Genomic DNA, 20,100 nt, shown 5'->3' on the forward strand with positions numbered 1-20,100 from the left:
GATCATTTTTACCTGCTCACATGCATTTTCCCTGAGAAAGAATCAAAGTTCAAAGGCTGGTACAGTGTACTTCAGGAGTACAAAAAAGTCTAACACACTCATCTTGATCATCCTTGAAAATCAATTTATCCAACGTGTTCCACATGGTCATTTTGAAAGAAGAATCAAAAGAAAATGCTACTTATAAGAGTCAGAAAACAGAAACATATCCCTGTTCTAAGTTCTTTACCATTGGAAACTCCCAAGAAACAGGGATCTTTGCTTAAGCCATAAATGTAATCAATGTTGTGATGTGGGATGAATGCAAATACAACCTAAACATCCAAAAATGTACACTCAAACATGGTTTGCATGTTTTTTTTTGTCATGCAAAATCATTTCTGCACATTTATCAATGAGGGATAGAGGAAAACCAGATGAAAATGGCCTACTTTTTGTGGCAAACACCTGGCAAATTAGCTGTTCCCATGGAAATCTCTTTGGTCAACTGGCAGCTTAATTTCATTTAGGCTGTGAGTCTGCAGTAAAAGCTACCTCACAATTTACCAGAGTCAAAAAACAAGTCACCCAGGGGCTTCACGTCTAGTGGCTACAAGCAAGCTGACCTTTAGCATGTCCTTCTGCTGTGGCCCTGACCTATGTGGACTCATGATGATCTCTGTATGAAATAATGTCAGCAGCAAATAGAACAGAATTATTTTGTGTTTACCATCAAACTCCTATGCTAATTAATGATACACCACGGTATTGTACTACTAGTAAACATCATTGAGTTTTTGCAAAGTAAACACGGTATTTTGTAATAAAGTGTACCACGGTTTATTTTCACATACGCAATGGCTACTATCTACCTTTTCTTTCTTATCTTATCCACTCATTCTGTCATATCCTCCCTCATGGTTCACTTAAAATATATATTTTAACACTTCTTTGCATTGAACCCAACGTTTAAAAAATCTAGACGCGCTGTTGTTGTTTTTTTATCACCTCCTTGGATCGTCTGGACTGGACCTTGACAAGTCAGTATAAATACCCTGGCTCTTTACGTATGTTTCCTTCTTCATTTCAATAGCTCAATATAACACCCCAGATAAACTGTTACACACTGTGCAACAAGCAGGTACGGAAGGGAATTGACTGTTCCATTATTATTAAGCTGGTACAGGTGGTTTAAAGCCTTTATGTTCCTCTAAATGCCAACACAGGTCTGGAAACTCTCACCACCCTCCTGACTGCACATTAGTCAAGGCCAGTAATGTTAATTATTTTGATTAATTTGTAATGCTGGAGGGGGGGCAGACAACCCAACCTGGGGACAGGAGCTCCGGATGGCCCTCTACAGGCAAGAAAGTGACACAGCCTCTTACCACCCAGCCATGTGGCAACGTTGTCCTTCCTATTAGCTGCAGTACACACAGGCTACCAGCAGATGGCAGTCTCTTGGCAGCAGTGAGCCCCCAGGCGACCCACAGCACAGCCACACAGCACTACCTGCTCCACAAGCCCATGTGCAGGTTATACATTCATTTCTTACCCTCCCATTCATAATCCTGACAGGATCCTGAACATCAGGAGTCCTCCAGGTTTACCAGACATTACGTTTTTGCTAAACAGTCCCAGACAAAAGTGCTGGCACTCCTCACATTGTGTTCCAGATTTATTCATCTTAATAAAAGCTGCAGCTTTCTTCATTATATCATATCAAAGTTTACTGAACACTGACTCATCGCAGAGAGAATACAAGGTCACATACATGTACGCATTCAATTTCTGCAGACTGATGGGAATAATAAGGCGATTACTAATTAAATATCTGAAGAATTACGTCTGATCAGATTCACAGCCTCTCTTTTCCGACTGATTTTGAGAGCCTAGGTTCAAGGAATTGAGCAGCCACTGCAGAATCACTGAATTGAACTGAGCCGAATTTCTACTGTACATCAGGATGGAGCTATAAAAAAAAGACATTTTTATTAGTGGACATAAGTGTCTGTAAAATTCCCTTAATCCCCCACTATTTAAGCTAGGCCCATGGAAGAAAACCTAACATTATGTCCAAATCTTGCAATTATTTCTCCAGTTGTGATATCTATTCTTGTAAAAAACTACTGCATACAACTAGAAAATGTTTCATAGCAAAGCTTTTCTGATAACAATATAAGTATCACTGCACACATGTATTATTCAGGACTATAAGGTTACACAGCTTAGAACAAAACATCATCTACCTAAAAGAACACGTAGTCTGAAACAATCCTTGGCATTTAAGGGGTACAGTTTTTTTGTTTTAGAAAGTGGGGCAGGAGTTTCAATCTGGACAAAGCCTTCCGTAAAGTGGGGAACAGAGATCGATCGATCCCCTTGGTACTCACTGACACCCAGTGAATACTCTATAACGGGCGGAAAGAACAACAGTTCAAATGTAAGTGCTGGAGACAATCTGCCCATCGCACAGTGCTAATGAGAGATGTCATGTCCCTGTGAATTTCACTTCAGGCCATCTTAATTTTGTTAAGCCATCTCTGGTAAAGTGCCTGAAATTGGCAGAGAGGATCGTCCTCAAGTAAGCTGACACTTGTAGTAATTAGCGCTAATATAAAGTATCTCTTGACAATGGCGAGTGATCAAGAGTATAATAGAACTCAATTGGGCTGTCCCTGCATTGGTGACAGCTCTTCATCAAGAGGCATGGCGTGGACAGAGGCGTACAACTAGGATCTAGAACTTCTGTTTCTGTCTGTCTTTTGTTGTGCTGAAGTGATCATTTACATTAGCCTTCAACACAGTCTGGCCCCGACTTCCTCCTACATATTCACTGGATGGATTCCCAAAACACTGCATATGGTCTTTCATACTAATGTGGTTTAACTATAAAAGCTAGCTGCAGTCTGCTATTTTTGCTTCTGGAAAGTTGCAATAATCAAGAAATATTCAGTTCAATCATTTATATAACTGAATATTTTCCAAGAGCAATCTGGGTGAAGTCTTTGACTCCAGGCTGTGACAGAAGTGCTGCACCCGGGGTTTAAACCCCAGACTGACCCCTGAAGTCCAGGCCCGGTGGAATATCTTCCTCATTGTACTGCCAAGATCTCATAACAGGAACAGTACTGCATAAATTAATTGTTATTAATTGCAAAAAGATTTGACATCACGTAGCCCTTTGTCACCTGAGGAAAACAGGAAAACAAAAGCAAATACATTTGTGTTGTTCTCCTAAAACTGTTACACAAGGAAATTAAGAGAAAATGTAATTATGTTCTTTTAGCGATCACTAAGCAATAAACAGCTTTGAACAAAAAGCATTAATGATATGACAGAAGCAGTATTGGTGAAAATAAGGATTAGGAACAGAACAGAGGACACCTTCCATTTGCTAGAGGGCAGTTTTATGTCATAAAAATGTGGTAAAAATGGTAAAAAGCAAATGTGTGACACTTTCAGCAGGTAGGTTGTCATTGGATATAGACACTGTATAACAGGGGTGTTCAATTCTGATCCTGAAGGGCCAGTGTCTGCACGTTTTCATCCCAATACAGCTCCGTATGACCTAAATAACTGCCTGTAAATAAAATTTTATCTGTATAGGCAAATAAAATGACAAGTAAACGTGTTAATGTGCCATGGCATAAGAATAAGGATATTGCAGGCTGTAAACAAGAGATGATCATCTAGCTCGTTTGGTTGCTAGCAGCTAGCAAATGACCTGAGTCTCTGAGGATTCAAGCCATTTGTTGAAATACATTAGGTCTTCATCTTTAACAGCACGGCTGTATAGCTTGTTCCCGACACCCACAACCCTTTGCGTAAAGTGTCTCCTGGTCTCAGTTTTACAAGCTTTTTCCACAGAGGTTCCAGTTCTGTCTTAAGACTCATGTTGCAAGTGTGGATTTTAAAAGATGCTTATTAAGCGGAGAACGTCAATTCGTTTGAAGGCTCTGAATACTTTAAAACTGGCCCTCTACCAGTCTTTCTCTATTCAAGACTAAATTATATCAATTTCTTTTAACCTGTTAGAGCATGGTAATTCATTAATCCCAGGGAATGTACCCGATTGCTCCTCTAGAATGATCCCAGAGAAACAATATCTTTTTAGTAATGGTGTCACCAATATCCTGCACAGTTCTCTGAATGAGATTGTACTAGTGCATAGTATAATTTTGACATGACGTTTCTTGAGCTAACTCTACTTTCTCTTTTGCCTTTTTATTGCTTCTCCAGAGTGCCTGGAGGAGAACTACAATGTGTCATCATAAACACAAAGTCATTTTCAAAGGTGTCCCACAACCTTCTGTGTAAGAAAGTGCCTCTTGTGCCTCCTCTAGCAAAAAAGCCCAAATGGTTAAGCTTCGTGCAACTATGCATGCAAACCTGCTGAGAAAAAGAACTGATTAATGGCTCAGCTTAAAGTCACTGTTTCATAACCAGAAGCCAAGAACAGAGAAGGACTTCACAGACATATTCATTCATCATATTCAGAAACCAGGCTTGATCCACTGTATTCACAGCAGATCAAGACAGAACAGACAGAGCCGTAGAAAAAGTTTTGTTTGTCTGTGTTTCCGTGAAAAGAAATAAAACAATCTAAGGTATTGAGACGGTCATCATTTTGGTGTATTACACAGCTAACCGCCTGTGAAAAGTGCAGTAAACTTCAAAAGTGTCTACATCACTCCGTCTTAACATGATGACATGCTGCTGTGTGGCGTGGGAACATCAGGCCAGATTTGATAAAAGTGCAATATTGACATTATTTGTAATTGCGATAATTCTTCCTGGCACAAAATCGGAAGATTATAGGGTGTGTTTAGCACTCATGTCTGACTGCCATGTTGGAGTTAATGCTTGGTGACACTCAGACACCCCAGCTGATGTGTTTTGGCACTGCGTAAGATCCCAGCTGCACATTTACATATGCAATGACCTAGATTTGCATTCTCTATCACAGCCCATCAGGCTTGATTAAAGTAATGGAGCTTTTACAGGGAGCTGGGATACGGCAGCCTCCGCAGAGAAGACACAGGTCAGCTCTAGCAATGACAGCCAACCGCTTCCCCTCGTTAAAATAGCCAATCCTGTAATAATTGCTTGTGTAATTAACACAGAGCATTCACCGATACCACTCAGTATAGCTGCACCCACAACACACACATAACAACCTCTTATTTGAATATTTTTAGAAGTTAAAAATACTTTGCTTAGTGGTACAATAGACATTGTGATGGGGCCTATCAATACATTACATGTCGGAGTCCATTTCCTGCGGTTTTGATTCACAGTTGTTTTTTTATAATTTTATTTTATGATTTTGGTTTTTATCCAAGCAAAGGATGCAGTGAAACTAATACCAGCTCATCTATTAGTTTGATATTAACTTTTTAAATGGGGTGTTTAAACTGCCTGGAGTGACTTTAAACTCTGCTTTTGAGAGAGTATTAATTACAGTAGGTATTTCAAAGAGTTCAAAATACAGAACTATTCAAAGCTAAAAGAATTAGCATCAGTTATTAAACAAATAAAGCTAAAATAATATGTATTCGTTATTAAATGGTACTACCGTATTAATTAATTTTATTAAAATGTTGGCTATAATAAAAACTAAGTAAAACATCTTAAACCTAAATAGACATATACAAAAAAAACTGGCTCTGCTGAGAAAGAGATCAGATGTAAATAATTACTGAATTTTAGTTAATACCTAACACAAGGTATGGAATGCCAAGTTCACTGTCCAAAACCAGTAATCCTCAGATCTGTGTTATGATGCATGAAAACCTGTACATAACCTGAAGGAAAATGCATTCCCTGGTATCATCTGTGCATAATCATGGTTCAGGATGTAGCAAATTCACCCCTCACACATCAGAGGCTTTAATTATGCTCTAGGGAGGCCAGACTTTCCAGACCAAACCTGCTACACTGGACATTCTTAATGAATTTACTGCTCATTAATGAGGTTGTATGATAATGGAATTTCAGCTGAATTCATGGATTTGGTGGATTTAAACAATTTTAGATGTGAAAATAAACATAACTGGCACATTAACTCGACTAATTTTCTTTCATACAGTATATACACGAATAACCCTGTTTAATATGTATATGCTAATATAAACATTTAATTTATGTCAGATGAATCTTTGGGAATTGCAGCATAGTGTGCATCGTGCTTAGCTTACATTGAAGTCTAAAGTATTTACTATTTTCTGCACTTTTTGGAATTTTACTTTTTAAAATGTATTTACAACGGAAATGGAGACAGTGGAAAGGAGAGCGTGGGAAAAAAACATGCAAAATAGGAAATTCAAAATAAACTAGCTAATTCAAAAGACAGACCAAAAAGTTTAAAACAAATGCAGTGAAAACTTCTAAATATCTGCTGTAGAGAAATATTTGAATGTCTTTGAAAATTAAAATTATGTGAAGTTTCCGATTCATAAAATAACAAAGGAGACACAATGGAGAAAATATGCACGATTACTATATAATACTCAAGTGATTCAGAAAAGCTGTTAAATACCCATTGGGATCTGAAAAAAAGAGCGTTTTACTGCAAATTAAACTAGGCATAAAAGGAGTTTCTTGTTTAAAAAAATAGCATGTTGATATTATAGAGAAAACAGGACCAGACAAGGAGTTAAGAACAACAATATGCTGCCAAGCACTTTAGAAAAGGCATCACCAAAAGTCCTTGTCTGTCCTTGAAAAAAGTCAGGAAAAGGTGCTTGTGATTCTTGTGATTAGCAATGTGAATCATAGCCTGAAATGTATACTTTGATGAAATATGGAGGTACAGTGTGAAATGTGAAACTATAACAAGTACTGTAAAGTATATACAGCACAAGAAACAAAAAACAAAAAAAAAGTAATGCTCTCTTTTAAGGGTCTAATATCTCAGGCCTACTTCTGAAAGGATATTAAAGATGCCTTTCAAATTTCTTAAATTGAAATAGGTGTGTCCTAACTCATTATTAAATAGATTTAACATCAAAGCAATTTTTAACATTCCACTTTCACAATGTATGATAATATACCTGTACAGTACATATGAAAACAAGGAAATGCCTTCTGACTATTAAAATGTTGGGACAAACCTCACAGTGGCATGTATTTGGCTACACTTATGTTATATAATTACAGGCTGCAGTGCCTTTCTTTCTTTGGAAAATTACAGCCATCTAGAAGGCCAAGGAAAACTCTTTATTTACAACATTTATGAGACTGTAGACATTTAGATAATTTAAATAGCACACTTATGGCTTGGGGCTTCACAAACATACCTGAGAAAGAAAAACAACCCAGTAAGAGGCTAAGAGTTCAGGATTGAAGTGAATGAAAAACTCATCATAAACTAATCATAAACTTTATTGCCTCGGACACAACGAGTGCCTCGTGGCAAACATGAAGAAAAAGTAAGTGTAACGGAAGTAAATATTTAAAACACAGTGCTCAGGTATCAAGTCTTGTTTTTTCTGGACACAATAAACTCAGCAGCGATAAGATTTCTGAAATAAATTGTATTTTTTAATCATGCTGTTAGCAAATAGTATTTAACAAAAGTTTGACCCTTCCATCCCATCTCCTTTTAATTTAATTAGATATGAGGCTCTCTTTATACCTGAAACACATCAATAACTCATTACTTCTTACTGCAATGACATACGAGAATATTTACTTTACTTCTTTATTAAGTATTTACTTTCCAGAACACTTTTTTCTTACCATAATAAACAGCTTCAGATGTTATTTTATACTTAACGGAGATAAAGGATAAAACCTACAGTATCTTACTGACTTGCTCATTCTGGTCACTGGCTACCTCAGAGAGGACACAGTGTTGCTCCCTAGACATCAGCTAATTCCGCTGAGTGAAAAACAAAATGGTCTTGTCAGGGTCTTTTGGAAAACTGGCCTGCAGAATTCTATACCATCTAGGTTTTCCAGGGAGTGATGTCATTTCTATCGCATTCACTGCACGGAGCTTCGTTACACAGACAGTATAGGCCAGTTGGAGATTATACAAAGAAATTCTTAAACACTACCATCATTGTTGAACTGTACCATAAATAAAGCAGTATTCATTGTATATTATTATATATTGAAAACGCGTTTCACTGAAGTTATGAGCATGTTGCAATTAAGTGTTCCAGTATCTCCATGGCCCCTTGTACTGTATATGCACTCTCTCGTGCATGCTGAGCTCCAGCACCATGTGCTTTACAAATTAAGCACTGGCTGCAAGCCACAGGAGTTTCTGTTGTATGCTAAGCCATAGCCAACACATAAGACTACTGTTTACGGACTCCTGATCAGTTTTCAGATAAGTTAGCCCAGCCTTAAACTGGCTGCAGACTGTACGGATCAGAATGTTGAGTAGATCAGGAGTATAAATTGCTCGGTCAGAACTGCAGGACTGTTGATCATTACCAACTAGAGCAACACCTGTTAGCAAATATCCTGTAGCTCATTTCAGGTAGTCTCTGCAAGAGCCAAATTCTTCCCTGATTATCTGGGGAGATTGAGTTGCTATATACTGTAAGGGCACAGAACCTGTCTGGATGGGACTTCAGAACTGTGGACATCATGGGTCCTTTGTGTATACCCTTCGTGGACACAATGTCAGGGAAGGAGCTTTGTGATATATAAATCACAATTTCATGCTCCCTAGTGGCGTAAGTATACGAGTGGTGTAAGAATACAGCCGCCCTCCTGGAAGACTGATGGTACAACCCTGGAGACCCTGGGATTAAATGGAAAGTCTAGCAGTTAGACAGGTCTGATGCTACTTGTATTTATAGGCAGTCACTACATTTCACCTCTTTACCTTTTGTTTCAGCAACGCAGACTGATGGAAACCAATTCCATCAATCCCATCAATGTGACACACTGTACACTGTGCATTTGATGACTTATCAGGGATATGGGTACATACGTCACCATTCAGACAATAAAGTACTGTCGAAAAATAACCGAAGGACAGTAGTTAGCATCGCTGTCTTGCAGTTCTAGGGCTCTGGGTTCAATTCTGGACCATGAGTGCTATACAATTTGTATCATCTTGTATCATCTCCACATGTTCATGCGGGTTTCCTCAGGTGCTCCAGTTTCCTCTCACAGTCCAAAGACAAACAGGTACGTTAATGGGCTTCTATAAAATTGGCCCTAGGTGTGTGTGTGTCTGTGTCTGTGCCCTGCGATGGACTGGCACCCATTTAATTCTAGGGTGTACCCAGCCTCGTGTCTGCTGCTTGCAGAGCAGGCTCCAGCTCCGTGACCCAGAATTCAAAGAAGGGGTTCGAAAATATTTGAATATTTGCAATTAAATATCATACCCCACCACACACATATACTGTGCATCATGTTACTCTGCAATTGATACAAAGTACTGTTTCAGAGAAAGGAGCCGTTTTTTGCTACAAACAGGCTGTGGGTAAAGAAAAACACGATCATTAAAAAAAAAACAAAAAATGGATGAAATATTTCATTCGCCTCTTCAAGAATGGCCCTTGGGCTAAAAAGAAGACCTTGAAGCACGGCTGCAGCAGATGTTCAGTATTAGCTGCTAATTGCACTTAACAACGATGTAATTACAAACTCGACTCCACTCCACCAAGTGACATGAAAATATCCATTACATCAGAACAAACCCAGTGCTTCTTCATGGAATAATTGCCGTTCTGCCTCTGCCTTGCCAAATGAAGTGGTAATTAACCTTAATTTTGAAACAGCAACTGGGTATTATCACTGGATTTATCAAGGGGATTAAATATTGCTAAATTACTTAATTTGACAAAATGAGGGGGTTTGGGGGTTCCAGTAATATATTTAAGAGCCTGGGGCTGATTTCTATTGTCATATCCCAGCTAAGCATTAAATTATATCAAAGGCTTACATAAATGAAGACTAGAGGTTTTATTGAAGTGTTCCTGTGGTAGGCCTTTTGAAAACAGATTAACATTATAGGATGAAACAAAACACTCTGCCTTTTTCGCACAAAAGATTTTGGAGGCCTTAGTTTTACACTCAGAAACACATCCTGTGTTTATGAAGTAAAGCAAGATTCCAACCAAATGCCAAATGGGGAATTCCTGGAAAAAAAAATACATTTAAACAGAAGAAAGAAAATAAATGCACACAAAGAAAACTGGAGGATTGTTTAGAAAACGTAGCAAAATTAGTGAGAAAAATGTTGAATTTTTCAAAAACACTTTTACCATGGAAATAAGCTAAATTACATGTAAAAGAAACTGAAATGAGATGCTTTCAATAAGCAAAATAACTGGAATCTTTCTGCAACTTCTGCTGAACAAGGGTTTAGTTGCCAACATAATATGTTTAAAATACTGAAATGTGACCAGGCAAATCTGCTGCTGAAGAGATCCGCACGCCAAAGAGACAGTTCAATACCAGCAAAACTTTCCACAAACAAATGCAAATGTTTTCTCCTTCTGAAGGCTGCTTTGTGTATAACATTTTGAAAAACATGGTGCCTTTAGTCAATGATCATATACATTTCTGCACATTTCTATGTGTTCAAAAAAGATGGGACTCATACTGGACTAACATGGCTCTTGTTTCTGCACGATCTGTAAAATACAGAGCATAGGATCTGAAACCGATTTCAAGTAGTAAAAGATCATAGCTGCAATAATGCTCACCTGGCCTTCATGTTGATAATCCTGCCCGGGAAGATTATAGAGGAGCTTGTTCTGATCCTCTAGATTGTGCTGGTGATGGCTGTGCTGTCCTTCCATAGTAACATGCCACTGAGAGCTTTGAAACCTGCAGAAAAGAGACCACAAAACAATGTTAACTGCAAAAGAAAAATAGTTGGCTGAATATAATTTTAAAAATACAGAATCCCAGAAAACATCAATGTAGAAATAGAAAAATAAAAATGTTGCTACTCTATTACAGGATGTTAAAGTCCCTTTGTACACTAGTGAAATCTGTGACTATTCATTAATACACCCTATAATAGTAACAAAACACAACAAATGAACAAATGAATATGTTATAATCAAGGGACAAACAATGTTTTACATGTGTTTAAAAATCGATGCAAGGACATTGAGTTTTTTTTGCTAATATATACACTTTATAGGGAAATGGTAACATACTGTAGCTGAAGTATGAAAACAACTATATAAGAAAGGAATGGAAACAGTACTACAGAACCTTTCTTGTTACTCATAGCAACACATTTAACAGTCAATGACGCCTAACCTTTACTGGATTAACATTAATGCCATGTTATTACCACTGACTAGAAGAGTGTTTTTTTCTGGCTAAGCTTGGAGTATCTGAAACAGGAAATGAATTCAACCATGTTCTTTAATGGCACACCAAGCACTGCGTGACTCATGCTTCTGGAGTGTGCTGCTTAAAAAAGTATTTTCTCAACTTAGTGGCCAATTTTTCATTGCTTTTCACAAAAACAATGAGGAACACTGCATTATAAGTCCACATGTCATTAAATGTCCATGACTAGCTTAAAATATGTTACCTTATCCATCTCTGGCACACATAATGCATTCTTCATGTGCTCTTAAAAGTGTCTTAAAAGAATAAACAATGGCAAAGTCCTGCTAAAACTCAGCCATGCTGGAAATCGGAGCTTGGAAAGGTCTGACACTTCCCTTTTCATGAGGGAGGGAAAACACATTGGAGCCAGGTCAGGTCTGCATACTAAAGCAACTCCTGCTGAGCTGAAAGATTACTGGAAAAAACAGAAACGAACAAGTGTATCGCCACTCTCCCGGGTTTTTAAAGCTCTGCAGCATGAAAGTTAGCTTTATCAGTGAATAGCAGCAAAGTGGTTATAGAGTGCAAACAGACTGACACCAGAAAACTGTCCACCATAATAAAAATGCAAAAAATGCCAAGGCCGATCTCTGGAAATAATGAAGTAAGATCTAATGTTCCCATTTTCTAATGCATACTCAGATTACTGTCAATTGCAAAGACTTATTATCAGCTGATTTCCTCCTTTTATGTGCTAGAAAGCAGTACAGGTTTTGAATACATAAGCAAAATGTAGATTAACTGAAAAAAAACTAAATTGCATCTCAACAAATCTGATGACTTCGCAAACTTGTCTTTCCCTGATCTCTTTTTGATTATGAAAACAACTGACTGTGACAGCAGATTTGTAAACCTCACAGCAATGGTATATCCACCTGGTTCACAATTAGACATCTCTGGTCTCTTACTTTATTCCTAATGTTCAAATAAGCACATTTTGATTTGGAAGTCAGCGATAAAACAAAGGTGCCCTTCTCCTTTCTAATGAAAATCACAAGCCAAAAGAAATAAAAAAGGCAATAAAGGCACTGCAGAACCATACTGTTTTCCTAAACTGGAAACTTTGTTTGCTTGAAGACAAAAGTGTTTGCCACAGAAATCCATTTAGAAGGTTAGCTTGATACATAAAGTTCAGGATTGTCAAGCAAACACAACTGAGCCATCCATGAACCCAAACAAAAATCCAATAACATAATTTTGCTCCCTCCCCGGAAAACACAAACAAAATGATCAATACATTTGTTTTCCCTTTTCCATAAGGAAAAGGCCGCCCCACGTAGTTAACTGGTTGACTGGCCGGAGAAGAATCTGTATTCATGTGCTTAATCAGTCGTTTGTTCCATCTCTGACAAACACTACAGGAAGGCACTGATAGCAATTAAAATAGGAGAGAAGAGAGTTCTCACTACATCACAGTTCTCCTGAAACTGCTGTTTCATTACAACACCAGCATCCTACCCCACACACCTCTGAGAAAAACAAACTAGTTTAACTTGCTTTTTCCCCACACTTAGAAACTTACATAGATGGATATGCAAGCAGATTTAAGCAATAATATGCCTCAATTATTTGTAATGTTACTGAGTCAATGTTACTGTCAGAGATGGTCCTGGAAATATGAGTGCTGATATACTTTTTAGACCATTAAAATGCTCTAACAAATAAAGCTACTAAGATCAAGCTTTTTAATTAACACATTTAAAAGTCATTTTCATTTCAGCCTTTTTTATAACACTTAATTCAAAAATTTCTTTGCCATTGTTCTACATGAAGAATATCTGTAGATAGCAGGGTATGGTTTCAAACTCAGATTTTTTCTTGATCATCCAGAGAAGAAAGGCTTTTTTTTCTATAACAGTAGAACAGACATGCTGATGTAGCTTTTGTCTTTTTATTTGCCAAAAAGTAAAAGCTTAAAAACCACTAAACGTGCCACTTAACAGGATTCACCCAATGATTAATTACAACTTCCTGACATTGCATGAACTAGAGAAATAGTCCATTTTACATTTTGTTAAGCTGTGCCTATGGACATAACCGAATGACTATTCTAAGTCTTCTTGTCACAGTTACATACTTTAACAACATCTGTTTTAGAAAATGTGGTTTTGGACTGCAATTAAAAAATCATGGGTGCAGAAAAGCAAATTCTAACACATCTGACTTGGCAATTTCTCACATCGCTTTTTTTAGGACAGATGAAGCAAGGCTTTGGGTTTGGAAAGGCGCTTTAGGAATAAAAGTTATTATTAAGTATGATGCTAGACATGGATAAACATTGGACATGGACATGGTGATATGGATAACTGCTGCAAATAACTGTTGCAATATTCGTGAGCTCAAATACCACTTATGTTTTTCAACACTGTTTCCACACAGTCACCCTTTTCAGTTATATAGTACTGCACATAGCTCTCCTCGCTATTAGACATCTCATCCTATTAGACATGCTCTAAAATAAAACATGTACGTTTTGTATGTTGGTTTGCTGTAGCTACAGGTCGAAAGGGCTGTGATAGCAAGAAAATAAGTATTGTTTGGCTAGGTTTACACCTTTTTCATCCCAATAAGGAAGAAACCAAATAAGTAACAAGGATATTTTATGGTATGAATACCAGCTTTAAGGACAGCAAGGTGCTGTTAGCTTTGCAGCCTTACAGTGATGAGGCCCTGTGTTCAATTCCTGGGGTGCTGTCTGTGTGGAGTTTGCATGTTCTCCTTGCGTTTGTGTGGGTTTCCTCCAGATGCTCAGGTTTCCTCCCATGGTCCAAAAACATACTGGTAGATTAACTGGATTCTGGTGTGAGTGTGTGTGTGTGTGTCTGTGTGTGTCCTGCAACGGACTGGTATCCTGTCCAGGGCGTATCCTGCCTTGCGCCCACTGCTTGCCTGCAACCCGGAATTAGAAGAAGCAGTTAGAAAATAAATGGGTGGAAATACCAGCTTTCTGCACAGCTATTAGTATAGTAGCATCCATGATGCAAAAGGCTGAACTATTACTAAGGCCTATTCTTTTGTCTGCTTTATTTAAGAATATAAGAAATGTAGCAAACTGTCCAGTTTGTCCAGCTGCTCCTTGAAAACAGACAGGGTATCGGCTTTCACAATATAGAGGGGATGTGTGTCCCACACTCCCACAACCCTCTGTGTAAAAACTGGCTCTTGCAGGAGTCAGGCAGTGCTGTAACACAACTATAGAGGGATGTTTTATTTAAACTACAGAACGTTTACTGAATTTCTTGACTTAAATTTCACAGATAGCTTTTGTTAATGATACTGTTGTGAAGACCATTATTCTTCCTCTCAAAATACAGTCATTTTACTTGGCAAATACCAGGAATAAGGACTAAAGAAAGGTAACTATAAACAGAAAATGTACAACAAGTATCAGTAAATTTCAAGAAAACAATAAAGATCCAGGACCACATAACAGAAAAAGAGAAATGTAACTTCTCACTCACAAAATCTCTGCGAGAGATAAAGCAAAACACTATAACACTTCATGTTTACAAGCAGCTAGAGAAATAACACACATCAAGTGCTAAGAAATATTCACAACTTAGAGAACCACATGTGATATCTGCAACTATAAAAGGCAGTGGCACTGGTATCAGGTTTCCTCTTCCGGAAGCTAGAAAACATTTTTCAACAAAATGAAAACTAAAGATCTACAATGAATCCACCACGATTGAATAATGAATTACAGGATTTACTTAAAATTAAAACCAAAAACATATTGTTTTCAAGGCTGTTTAAGGGACAGAAAACAATACAGTCATATACAGTAGATGATTAAAACAGGTACAATGAAAAGTCATTATCCTATACACTGGGGATAATATACCAGGGCGTCAGGCTTAGGTTTTGGTCTGGAAGTTAAGTGGAACGTTCTTGCAGACTCTCAGATGGCCATTATCTCTGATGTTGTAAGGAGGACACAATAAACCACTGGCAACAAGGCCCAGTTTTCAACACCCATACTCTGTGCAGAAAAGAGAAGAGAGAAAACACAACGTTTCCTTGTTCCTTTGCAGACTACGCATGCTGACGCAGCTACCCACCTGAACCACCCACACTCTATGACCAGATCACGGTCATTTAAAGTCCTTCGCAGTATCACTATGACAGGTCAAGCAATGAGCCGTGATCTATGTCATCCTCTTCAGAACCCAAAAGCCACTCCTTCCAATTCAGGTTTGTGGGGACACCTGAGTCTGCTCACCTAGTCACCAATGGGCGGAAGGCAGGATACACCCTGGGTGGGACGCCAGTTTATCACAGGGCACACACAGACACAAATAAACACACACCCACACCAGGGCCAATTTTCCCAGAAGCCAATTAACCAACCAGTGTGTCACTGGGCTGTGGGAGGAAACCTGAGCACCTGGAGGAAACCCGCATGAACATACAAACTCCACACAGATAGCAACCCAGCTCTGGAACTGAACCCGGGGCTGACCACTGCACCACGATGCTGCCATCACAAATGGAAAATTAAGTTAGGCATTAAGTAATGCATTAAGTAAAAAAATTGAACTAAATAACATTTATTACATTAATAGAAATAGCAATATATTAGAATGCTTGCAGAATAAGCAATAATGCTTATTTTGGGCCTCTGTCTTTATGACAAAAATGGTTGGTTTCCCTGTTGCAGAAAAGCAAACTTTACGGAGTGAATTTACATGCAAGTTTGCGAGTTCATTTTCATAATAAAGTTATTCCATATGCTCTGGTTTGGCGAAGCTCCAGAAAATCAGCAACTGTTTGGGAAAACGTTGGCAGCCAGTCATTTGGGCTTGTTGCACTTGGCTAAAAGCAGTGGGGCCAGCACTGATTAATAGCTGCCAGACACATCTCGAGTCTACGCTGTAAAAGCAACAAAGCAAATACAGTCAAGTGATATAAGATTAACATAAAACCAACAAAAATCTGCCTGAGAAATCTCGCTCAACAAGCTTGGCAAATATGAAATGTAGAAACTTGCCTTTGTCGGAAAGTAAGAATTGTGTAATGTAACTTCAAAGAATAGTAATCTCTTTGCCCACAAGCTTTTACATTTCATAGAATATGACAGCATTTGGACACAAAACTAATATTTACTTAATTCCTGCTTATGCAGTCACTCATATAAAATATATTACACTTCAAATGTGAGAAATACACTTTCAGACTATGAACTTCAAAAAACCATAAATATTCACGTTTTTTTTACTGTATTAGTGTTCTTATATTATAGAGGGCTAATCTGAGAGTCAGCACAGCAAAGAGTGCTTAAGATACTGTATGTAATTGTTCACCAGTGAAATGTTATGTCTTTTATGCAAATAATAAATATATACAGTAAGTAGTCTGCTAAAATTAAAAAAAATAAAAGTGGTTTCTGTAAGTACAGCAGGTCTCTGCTGAAGAAAGGACTAAACACACTGCTCTGACTAATACCGAATTTATAGTGAGATCAGATGGGTTATGACAATGTTGCATTTGTTTAATGGTAAGATGTGAAAGTAAAAAGCAAACAAAATATGTTACATGTTCTATTCATTTCACAGCTTGAGTAATGGGTTTAACATCATTTTAAATACATTTAAGCTCTTTGTTCATTTTCTGTCATTATCTGTTGATATTTTATATCATCCATCCTTCCATTTCCTAACCGCTTCAACCAATTCAGGGTCATGGGGGAGTCAGAGCCTATCCCAGCAAGCAACAGGAGCAGGGCAGGGTACACCCTATGGGTACGCCAGCCCATATCAGGGCAGACACACAGACAGAGACAAACACACACCAACAGCAGCACCAAGTAACCATTTGCTATTTATTAATACTTTGGATTATCAATATTCTTTTGATACCAACAGTAGGAAATAAAATAATATAAGGTATATTAAAAAATTATTCGTATTTACAATTTGATTTTATTATCACCCAAGTGAAGTGTATACTACAGTATTCTGCAAAAGGCCCTTACCTTATTATAACCTACTGAAGTTAAATAAGTGTTTGTTTAGTGCTGGTGCTGAACGATAGCTGTGTATTTTAAGTAAATCAATATCGTTTTGCCAGAGCAGTTCCTGTTAGCAACATGACTCCAGTCTTATGCTTAATGATGTTGAATCAACAAAAGCCTAATGTGAATAGGTACGCAGAGACACTACCTGAATGTGAATCCTGCTTCACAGACCTTGATATACTCAGACTCCCTAAGGTTCTTCAGCCTGTAGGCTATATAAAGCAAGGTCATCGATTTCTCCTACATCACCGAAGATACCACAGGTACAGTGCTGGAACTTTCCCTTTCGACTACAATAACTTAGATTACACATTGCATACACGTATTAATGCTTTCCTGCCCTTCGTTTCATAACACATGAAGATTAATATACAAAATGGGCAAACACTGAGAAAGATCCACCTGCACACAGTGAGAAGCTCTACAACAACTTCAACTTAAATGCTAAAAATGATACATAGAACGTCGCCAATTCTTCGACAATGTTCATCGAAGACAGTTTTTTTTAAATCAACATTAATCCAAACCCATTACAGCCACTATGGGTTTGCAGCAGCTGTGGAACAAACATTTGCAACAGAATATCAGGATGATGAAATGACCATATAAAGTGCATGACTATGCTAGTGCAGCAAGGGCTGAAATTCTTGAGTGTCACGACCATCTGGCCTGATAGATAATTCAATACAGGCAGTTTGATTTGGAATCCTGTTCCTTCACATTTGTAAGGGACGCAAAATTTGGCATTTTATATTACACCGACAAAATGGGAACACTCCAAATGAAGTTTCAAAAACTGGTTTGCAACTTTACTGTTGCAATAAATGGTTAAGAGCAGCAAGAGATGATGAGCTGACTGTGGACTCATGACAGTCCCACTACAGTTTATTAAAGACTGAAAACCACAATGGTCACATGGTAAGAAGGTCTCAATGAAGCTTAACTCTTCTGGGCTGTTGCAAAACAGCCTTCTACATCGATGTAAACATAACCTTGCTGTAGGCAATAAAAAGGCTAAGCTCTTGCCTCTGGTCTGAATGAAAGGATGAAGAGAGTAATTAATAGCTGATCTACTGTACTAGAGAGAACATGTTCTGGGATTCGTAACTGTGCTATTTGGGTCTGGTTCATAATTGTTTGGAGCTTGCAGCAGGGAAAGTCTAACACTTATTGTCCAAGAGATGCATTTCAATGACCGTGTTCACATGACATGCTCAGGACAGACTGTCCTGTTCAGAATTGACATTCAGGGCATTTCTCTATGCAAAGAAACTGCTTACAAATTCGAAAGAACAACTTCTGTTGTGATTAATGCACAGGACGTGGATACGCTTTTCCTGATCAGGACATTTTTAAACCTTAAAGTTAATTATTGTCTTTTGTAGATTTCATCCATTAGTTTCTTGTTTGTTTCCAGGCATCTATGTACTTGGCCTACCACCCTGATGCTACACCAGGTGTAAGCTGTGTTCACACTTCTGCCCACTTGTCAAATTTAACACTCCATTTTTGACATTATAGGAGAGATGGTGGCAAACCCACGTCCCCACATGTGATATAAAGATGGAAAGAGTTTCAAGGAGTCTCAGCTCACTGGAGATGGCTGAACTATTCTCAAGACGTCCAAGCACAAATATGCAAGCAGGCCAAATCTCTCAAACCAGAACACTTCACCTCCACCCCAAAATGCAGGAACACACAGATGAAGAAAGAAGAATAAGATATTCTACATCAACTCTGAGCTCCTTCAAAAAATGGACCCAAATTAAATTTTAGATCCCTTGTTCTACTAAACTCATCTTCTTCTTTACAACCTGCCTTAGTTTTTTATGTCTTCCTCCTTCCTGAAATGTAAGTAGGCCAATATATATCTGACTATAAAGTATGGCTGTTAAAAATAGGGATTCTCTTACTCCTTCCAAGTCTGGAAAAATTCTCAGAAAAGGATGCAAATCTATTTTATTTAAAAGAACACCAGGAGAAATAAAAGACACAACAACCTAAATTAAAAAACAGTACTGCAAGGATAAGAGGCTCATGCCATACATTTTGCATTATTTATGCCAGGTTTTTATCAAATTCGCCTGATCATTCAAATACATTTTTTGCCCCCAGAAGAAGTGCTTGACCACCAAGCTTTCTTCCTCTCAAAACAATGGACGGGCTTTGTTTACATAATGTGCTGTAATGGAGCAGCTGTTTCTCTCAGCCTTCTGTGTCTATTTAAGCTGTGGGCTTGTATCTCAGAGAGAAAATACATTCAAGACTAAGATACTGCATGCCATGGCTGTGTTCCATCAAATCTCTATACAGTATAAACAGGGAACGAACACAAGTCTAATTGTCTAATCGCCTAATCAATGAGTCAGACTAGCCATGGTGAGAACTGTCAGAGGGATACTCTCTGACCAGGGCAGAAAGGGTCATATTTCCATCAGGTTAAAACGAAGAAGCAGGTTTGCTTTCCTTTTTGGTTAAAGGGTGCAGTTCCTTCTTGTTAGGGGTTATGGAGAAGAACAGCTCCGTTCTCACATTGGGGTTCGTATTATAATCCGGTGAGGAAAACAGGTCTACACCAAGTCAGGGAAGGCTATTTCCCTCCAGGGTTGGTCCAGCCTCCACCCTGATTTCACAGACTGTTATTAGGTAGTCTTATTCTATTATTATTATTATTCTTATTCCAGCTCCAGAAAACAGGGTGCGTGGACCCTATACTAAGGGTTTAATGTGCACAGCACCACCAGCACCAGGCTACAGGTTTAGGGGCACGCACCACCATT

At 38.2% G+C, this 20,100-nt stretch overlaps 1 protein-coding gene across 3 annotated transcripts in view; it reads right to left on the reverse strand.

The window, feature by feature from the left end:
* nek6 (NIMA-related kinase 6) overlaps window positions 1-20,100 on the reverse strand; it is a 115,980-nt gene that overhangs the window by 56,132 nt on the left and 39,748 nt on the right. For all 3 annotated transcript variants that reach the window (XM_015367064.2, XM_069183305.1, XM_006640703.3), the window contains one exon: window positions 10,659-10,782. In XM_015367064.2, the coding sequence (XP_015222550.1) occupies window positions 10,659-10,754 (96 nt within the window). In that variant the 5' untranslated portion in view covers window positions 10,755-10,782. The remainder of the gene's footprint in view (window positions 1-10,658; window positions 10,783-20,100) is intronic.

This window comes from Lepisosteus oculatus, chromosome 24 (assembly GCF_040954835.1).
Source record: "Lepisosteus oculatus isolate fLepOcu1 chromosome 24, fLepOcu1.hap2, whole genome shotgun sequence".
NCBI classification, from domain to species: domain Eukaryota; kingdom Metazoa; phylum Chordata; class Actinopteri; order Semionotiformes; family Lepisosteidae; genus Lepisosteus; species Lepisosteus oculatus.